The following is an 8,709-nucleotide window of genomic DNA, read 5'->3' on the forward strand; positions in this document are numbered from 1 at the left end:
TACATCCACAACAACCCCATAATAACACTCCACACTACCCCATAATAATACTCCACACACTCCATAATAACACTCCACACTACCCCATAATAATACTCCACACTACCCCATAATAATACTCCACACTACTCCATAATAACACTCCACACTACCCCATAATAACACTCCACACTACCCCATAATAATACTCCACACTACTCCATAATAACACTCCACAACTACCCCATAAAACACTCCACATACCCATATAATACTCCAAACAATCACTACCGTGTCCATACATGTAGCTAATCAATCACTACCGTGTCCATACATGTAGCTAATCAATCACTACCGCGTACATACTGTAGCTAATCAATCACTACCGTGTCCATACATGTAACTAATCAATCACTACCGCGTACATACATGTAGCTAATCAATCACTACCGCGTACATACATGTAGCTAATCAATCACTACCGTGTCCATACATGTAGCTAATCAATCACTACCGGTCCATACATGTAGCTAATCATCACTACCGTGTCCATACATGTAGCTAATCAATCACTACCGTGTCCATACATGTAGCTAATCAATCACTAGAGCGCACATGCATGTTGCCAATCGACACTACCAAGTACATACATTGAAGTCGGAAGTTTACATACACCTTAGCCAAATACATGTAAACTCAGTTTTTCACAATTCCTGACATTAATCCTAGTAAAAATTCCCTGTCTTAGTTAGGATGACCACTTAATTTTAAGAATGGAAATGTTAGAATAATAGTAGAGAGAATGGTTTATTTCAGCTTTTATTTTAATCATCACATTCCTAGTGGGTCAGAAGTTACTTACACTCAATTAGTATTTGCTAGCATTGCCTTTAAATTGTTTAACTTGGGTCAAATGTTTAGGGTAGCCTTCCACAAGCTTCCCACAATAAGTTGGTGAATTTTGGCCCATTCCTCCTGACAGATCTGTGTACCTGGGTCAAGTTTGTAGGCCTTCTGTACGCCCTGACCTTAGAGAGCCTTTTTATGTCTCTATTTGGTTTGGTCAGGGTGTGATTTGGGGTGGGCATTCTATGTTTTGTTTTCTATGTTTCTTTATTCTATGTTTTGGCCGGTATGGTTCTCAATCAGGGACAGCTGTCTATCGTTGTCTCTGATTGAGAACCTACTTAGGTAGCCTTTTCCCTCTTTTCAGTGTGGGAAGTTGACTTTGTTTGTGCACTTAGCCCTGTAAGCTTCACGTCGTTTTGTATAGTTTATTGTTTTGTTCGGACATTCCAATAAAAAGGAAAATGTACGCTCACCACGCTGCACTTGTCTACTTCCAGCATCGCCGTGACAGAACTTCCACCAAAAAAAGGACCAAGCAGCGTGGTAAAAAGAGGACGGACATGGGATGACATCCTGGACGGCAAAGGATCCTGGACATGGGAGGAGATCCTGGCCGGAAGGGTGGAAGGAAGGTGGAAGCAGCCAGGAAGGCGGAGACAGCTGGTAAAGGGGCCCATCGGTACGAGGGAACACGGCTGGCAAGGAAGCCCGAGAGGCAGCCCCAAAAAAATTTTTGGGGGGCACACGGGGAGATTGGCGGAGTCGGGTTATAGACCTGAGCCAACTTCCCGTGCTTACCGTGGCGAGCGTCGTACTGGTCAGGCACCGTGTTATCGGTGGAGCGCACAGTGTCTCCAGTGCGCGTTCACAGCCCGGTGCGCTACCTTCCAGCTCCCCGCATCGGCCGGGCTAGAGTGGGCATCCAGCCAAGTCGGAGGGTACCGGCTCAGCGCATCTGGCCGCCAGTACGTCTCTACGGCCCAGGATATCCTGCGCCGCTCTGCGCACTGTGTCTCGTGCGTCTGCACAGCCAGCACAGCCTGCGCCCCGCACGTGCCAGGCCAAAGTAACCATCCAGCCAGGACGGGTTGTGCAGGCTCTACGCATACTTTGGAAGTATGCTTGGGTTCATTGTCCATTTGGAAGACTCATTTGCGACCAAGCTTTAACTTCCTGACTGATGACTTGAGATGTTGCTCAATACATCCACATCATTTTTCTGCCTCATGATTCCATCTATTTTGTGAAGGTGCACCAGTCCTCCGCAGCAAAGCACCCCCACAAATGATGCTGTTTCTAGGAACAGAATGCGTCTCCTTCCTGAGCGGTATGACGGCTGCATGGTCCCATGGTGTTTATACTTGCGTACTATTGTTTGTACAGATGAACGTGTGACCTTCAGGCGTTTGGAAATTGCTCCCAAGGATGAACCAGACTTGTGGAGTCTAAAAAATAATTCTGAGGTCTTGCTGATTTCTTTTGATTTTCCCATGATGTCAAGCAAAGAGGCACTGAGTTTGAGGTAGGCCTTGAAATACATCCACAGGTACACCTCCAATTGACTCAAATTTTGTCAATTAGCCTATCAGAAGCTTCTAAAGCCATGACATAATTTTCTGGAATTTTCCAAGCTGTTAAAGGCACAGTCAGCTTCGTGTATGTAAACTCCTGACCCACTGGAATTGTGATGCAGTGAATTATAAGTGAAATAATCTGTCTGTAAACAATTGTTGGAATAATTACTTGTGTCATGCACAAAGTAGATGTCCTAACCGACTTGCAAAACTATAGTTTGTTAACAAGAAATTTGGAGTGGTTGAAAAACTAGTTTTAATGACTCCAACCAAGTGTATGAAACTCCCGACTTCAACTGTACATGTAGCTAATCAATCAGTCAAATCAAATCAAATCAAATCAAATCAAATCAAATTTATTAGTCACATACACATGTTAGCAGATGTTAATGCGAGTGTAGCGAAATGCTTGTGCTTCTAGTTCCGACAATGCAGTAATAACCAACAGTAATCTAACCTAACAATTCCACACTACTACCTTACACACACACACAAGTGTAAAGGGATAAAGAATATGTACATAAAGATATATGAATGAGTGGTGGTACAGAACGGCATGGCAGATGCAGTAGATGGTATAGAGTACGGTATATAACGTTGAGATGAGTATGTAGGGTATGTAAAATAAAGTGGCATAGTTTTAAAGTGGCTGGTGGTACATGTATTGCATAAAGATGGCAAGATGCAGTACGATGATATAGAGTAACAGTATATAATACATATGAATGCGTAATGTAGGGTAATGTAACTTGATTCAAGTGCCATTGGCTTAAAGTGGTAGTGGTACCATTTTTACATAATTTCCATCAATCCCAGTTTTTAATGGCTGGAGTTGAGTCATGTATGGTGGCAGCGGCCGGCTAAATGTTAGTGGTGGGCTGTTTAACAGGTCTGATGGCCCTTGAGATAGAAGCTGGTTTTTCATCGTCTGCGGTCCCTGCTTTGATGCACCTGTACTGAGCTCGCCTTCTGGATGATAGGCGGGGTGAACAGGCAGTGGCTTTGGGTTTGTTGTCCTTGATGATCTTTAATGGCCTTCTGGTGACATCCGGCGTGGTTGTAGGTGTCTCTGGAGGGCAGGTAGTTTGTGCCCCTGGTGATGCGTTCTGCAGACCTCACTACCTTGGAGACCTTACGGTTTTGTGGGCGGAGCAGTTCCGTACCAGGCGGTGATAACAGGCCCGACAGGAATGCTCTTCGATTGTGCTCTGTAGAGTTGTTGAAGGCTAGCTTTGTGACAAGCAAATTTCTTCAGCCCTCCTGAGGTTGAAGAGCGCTGCTCGCCCTTCTTCACAACGCTGGTCTGTGTGGGTGGACCGATTCAGTTTGTCCGTGATGTGTACACCGAGAAACTTTAAACTTTCCACCTTCTCCACTACTGACCGTCGATGATGGATAGGGGTGGGTCTCCCTCTGCTTTTCCGAAGCCACAATCATCTCCTTTGTTTTGTTGACGTTTGAGTATGAGGGTTATCTTTCCTGACACCACACTCGAGGGCCCTCACCTCCTCCCTGTAGGCCGTCTCGTCGTTGTTGGTGAGCCAGCCTACCACTGTAGTGTCATCCGCAACTTGATGATTGAGTTGGAGGCGTGCATGGCCACGCAGTCGTGGGTGAACAGGAGTACAGGAGAGGGGCTCAGAACGCACCTTGTGGGGGCCCAGTGTTGAGATCAGCGGTGGAGGATTTGTTACCTACTCACCACCTTGGGGGCGGCCCGTACGGAAGTCCGGACGCCAGATTGCCAGGGCGGGGCGTCGAGAGACCAGGTCGTCGAGCTTGATGAGAGTTTGGGAGGGTACTATGCGTGTTTAATGTGAGCTGTTAATAGATGAATCGCATTCTCACATGGTATTTCTGTGTCCGATGGGTTAGGGCAGTGGCGTGGGTTGCGATTTGCGTCTCTGTGGACCTGGTGGTCGGGTCAAGCAAAATTGGGAGTGGTTAGGTGGTCCGGTAGGGTGGAGGTGAAATATTGTGTGTCTTGATAGTTCTTCCAAAGCACTTCATAGATGACGGAAGTGAGTGCTACGGGGTAGTCGTTTAGCATCGTTCTTAGCTTTTTGGGAACAGAACAATGGTGCCCTCTTGAAAGCATGTGGAACAGCAGAGCTGGATAAGATTGAGTTGAAATGTCCGTAACACACGCAGCCAGCTGTCTGCGCTGCTCTGAGGACGCGGCTGAATGCGTCTGGGCCTGCACCTGGCGAGGGTTAACACGTTTAAAATGTTACTCACCTCGGCTGCAGTGAAGGAGAGCCCGCAGGTTTTGGTAGGGGCGTGTTCAGTGGCAATCTCTCTCTTTTTCTACCCCTCTCTCATCTCTTCCTACCTATCTCTCCCTGTCCACTCCCATCTCTCCCCCTCCCTACCACCTCTCTCCACTCCCCTGTCATGCGAGCCTCAGCACCCTCCTCAAGTGCCACATGATTGGAAACTGGTTACGACTCGCCGATCAGCCTACATCAATTATTAACACAAACACAGGTACACACACACACACACACACACCAGCATCTATCTACCATTGGAAAGCGGGTTTAAAGTGCAAAAATACCAACATAGGCTTTTTACACTGAACACTGAAAGCATTACAAAAGCAAGTTAGATACTAATGCTTGTGAAAATATACAAACCCACACGGTCCTTCTTCTCTGCTACTCTCCGTACTGAAAGAGACATTTAGCTGATCCAGGATATTCCTTTAACACCTCTGAAATCCACTGGGCTACAATCTTGGGCTGTGACGATACCAGTATCGCAATATTTTTTCCGTGGCAAAATTGAAAACACAGAGAAGACCAAACTCTTTGGTCTTTTAAAAACCTGCTGGGTGTAAAATATTGTGTGCTATAGTTTGGAAAATAAATAGATGTGATTCTGGATGACAACATAATTTTTATTTATTTAACCTTTGTTTATCTAGGAAAGTTAGGCATAATGATGTTTGTTTCCAACATCAGGGAGGTTTTCCTAAACAAGTTAAATCCGCTTCGTATTTTGTTTCCTTGCCACGACACTAATGAGTATCGCGATACTGGTATCGTCCCGGCCCCTTTACAATACGCTGTTCAAAAGAGAGTCCATGCCCAATTTAAACCAACAGCATCCCTCACACTAACTAGAACAGCCCACTAGAACAGCCCACTAGAACAGTCCACTAGAAAAGTACAGCATCAGCCCCAAGTGTGTGAAAAATCTCCAATATAATACAGTAGCACATAAAACAATGACCATTAGCGTGTGTGTGTGTGTACCTACAGTCAGGCTTCGTCCCACGGAGGAGAGAGACAGTGCTAACATCCAGACTCAGAGCCAGCTCCACACTACAGCTGCTGCCACTGGCTTCCTGTCCTATATGAGACACACACAGCGTAGCAACGGGCAATCAGCTGTGAGGGAGGTGAAGGAGGTTCTCTCAAATACCCCACATATCCACTCCCATCTCTGTGGCTGGCTGGCTCACACACACACACACACACACACACACACACACTACACACACCACACACACACACACACACACACACACACACACACACACACACACACACACAAAAGAGGATATGCAACCATCACATCTGCCTACACACAAACAAACACGCAGTGGCATGCAGCCATGCCTAGGTGCGCATGCACACACACACACACACACTGAGCTAAGGTAAAAATACACTGACTGTTTAATCCTGTGGGTTTGTGTGATGTAAAGAGAGGAAGCAGGGCGAAGCACTCAGAACCAGCGTAGCAGCACTCACTATTCTCTGTAGACCAGCATACATTAAAAAACTCCACGATAACCCTACTTTAGTCCCACATTCCTTAACATCCCAGTCCTGACCCTCCTCCTCACTAATTTCCTTTCTTTCTCCTCTTCTCCTGCACCCTCTTCTTCCTCTCTTACATCTTCCTGTGCTTCCTCTCATCCTCTCTCCCCTTTTCCTCCTTATTGACCTGCCTTCAGCCTCTAACAGTCACCTCAATCTGTCTTATTGACCTGCCTTCAGCCTATGTCACCTCACTGTTTCCTATTGACCTGCCTTCACCATCTAACAGTCACCTCGCTGATTCTTATTGACCTACCTTCACCATCTAACAGTCACCTCACTGAGTCTTATTGACCTGACTTCACCATCTAACAGTCACCTCACTGTGTGTCCTTCTCTCCTTATGTCTCCTCATATTCCTCCCTCACATTGTCTACCCTTCCTATTCTTTTCAATAACTACCAAGCAAGAGAAGGCAGCAGAACATGCTAAAATGAGCAGTGTTTAGATGCCAACCTTTTCAGTTATGTCGGTTAACTTCTCTAGGATAGGGGGCAGCATTTTCACGTTTGGATGAAAAGCGTGCCCAGAGTAAACTGCCTCCTACTCAGTCCCAGATGCTAATATATGCATATTATTATTGGTATTGGATRGAAAACACTCTGAAGTTTCTAAAACTGTTTGAATCATGTCTGTGACTATAACAGAACTTATTTGGCCGGCAAAACCCAGAGGACAAACCATTCAGATTATTTTTTCTTTGAGTTCACTCTCTTTTCAATGAGGTTTCATTGGGAATCCAGATTTCTAAGGGACCTTCCTTCAGTTCCTATCGCTTCCACTGGATGTCAACAGTCTTTAGAAATTGGTTGAGGTTTTTGCTTTGAGAAATGAAGAAGTAGCCATGTTCAGAATGAGGCTCCAGTGAAGTGTACTGTTTGTAAGAGGCGCGTGACCAGAAAGCATACTACACATTGTTTTCCTCCGGTATTGAACACAGATCATCCCGTCTTCAATTTKATCGATTATTYACGTAAAAAAATACCTAAAGTGTATTACAAAAGTAGTTTTAAATCTTTGGACAAAGCTTACAGGCAACTTTTTAGATATTTTGTAGTCACGTTGTGCAAGTTGGAACCGGTGTTTTTCTGGATCAAACGCGCCAAGTAAATGGACATTTTGGATATATATCGACAGAATTTATTGAACAAAAGGACCATTTGTGATGTTTATGGGACATATTGGAGTGCCAACAGAAGAAGCTCGTCAAAGGTAAGGCATGAATTATATCTTTATTTCTGCGTTTTGTGTTGCGCCGGGAGTGTTGAAATATGATGGTCTGTGATTGTTAGCTGGGGTGCTATCCTCAGATAATAGCATTGTTTGCTTTCGCCGTAAAGCATTTTTGAAATCTGACACGTTGGCTGCATTCACAACAAGTGTAGCTTTAATTTGGTATTTTGAATGTGTGATTTCATGAAAGTAAAATTTTTATAGTAATTTATTTGAATTTGGCGCTCTGCATTTTCACTGGATGTTGGCCAGGTGGGACSCTACCGTCCCACATATCCCAGAGAGGTTAATGAGGACATAGAGCCACAGTGAATGCACAACCAGCCCTCAGCAACCAATTACAACCAACACAGGGGTCCAACACTTTTCTGCTGAGTGTGTGTTTGCCCTGTTGGGCAGTGGAGGCTAGAGCAGTAGCTCACTAAGAGTCACTATGCACATTTACAGAACTAGTCAATCGCTTTGTAGGAACCTCATTTAACACTAGAACCGCCCAGTGGTGTAACGTACTTAAGCAAAAATACTTTAAAGTACGACTTAAGTAGTTTTTTGGGATATGTGTACTGTACTTTACTATTTATATTTTTGACAACTTTTACTTCCCTACATTCCTAAAGAAAATAATGTACTTTTCCCCCCTGACACTCAAAAGTACTCGTTACATTTTGGAAAATAGTCMAATTCTGTCACATCTATTCCCGCTTCCATGCTCCGGCGCTCAACGTCGCTGGTCTACTAACCACCAGTCCTGGCAACCCATCATCGCTACTCCTGTTTTTGTATTTACTCCATGTTCGTTCCTATTAAACTCACCGACTGCACTTGCTTCCTGACTCTCTGCATCCCCATTACAGAATACTACCTCACAAAATGGAAGCAGCAGCCAACTGAGATATCTCCCAGATGGTTGACGAACAGAGAGACCTACTTTTCCAACACCATGACCAGCTGGCGCAACTGGAGATGGCGATGGATGAGGTCCTCCACATTCTTCAACGTCTAGATCTTACTCAAGGAGCGTCACCTTCAACGAGCAGAGGATCCTGTACCATGAGTTGACCCAGTGAGCCAGCACCCCAGCCCATTCAGCAGTCTGCCCAGGTCAGCGATGCCCATTTGTCCCTCCTGGACAAATATGACGGGACTCCATCCAAATGCCGTGGCTTCCTCCTCCAGTGCTCCCTCTATTTCACTCATCAAGTGGGTGCCCCCACCACCGAGCGTTCCAAGGTTGCCACGGTTATTTC

At 45.3% G+C, this 8,709-nt stretch overlaps 1 protein-coding gene across 1 annotated transcript in view; it reads right to left on the reverse strand.

Moving 5' to 3' along the window:
- The window catches only part of LOC111973959 (multiple C2 and transmembrane domain-containing protein 1-like), a 285,210-nt gene extending 279,464 nt beyond the window's left edge, over nucleotides 1-5,746 (reverse strand). Inside the window, 1 exon segment of the mRNA XM_070446903.1 lies at nucleotides 5,664-5,746. Coding sequence (XP_070303004.1) covers nucleotides 5,664-5,705 — 42 coding nt within the window. The 5' untranslated portion in view covers nucleotides 5,706-5,746.
- Between the last annotated feature and the right edge of the window lie 2,963 nt (nucleotides 5,747-8,709).

Source organism: Salvelinus sp. IW2-2015, linkage group LG15, assembly GCF_002910315.2.
Source record: "Salvelinus sp. IW2-2015 linkage group LG15, ASM291031v2, whole genome shotgun sequence".
In the NCBI taxonomy this organism is placed as follows: domain Eukaryota; kingdom Metazoa; phylum Chordata; class Actinopteri; order Salmoniformes; family Salmonidae; genus Salvelinus; species Salvelinus sp. IW2-2015.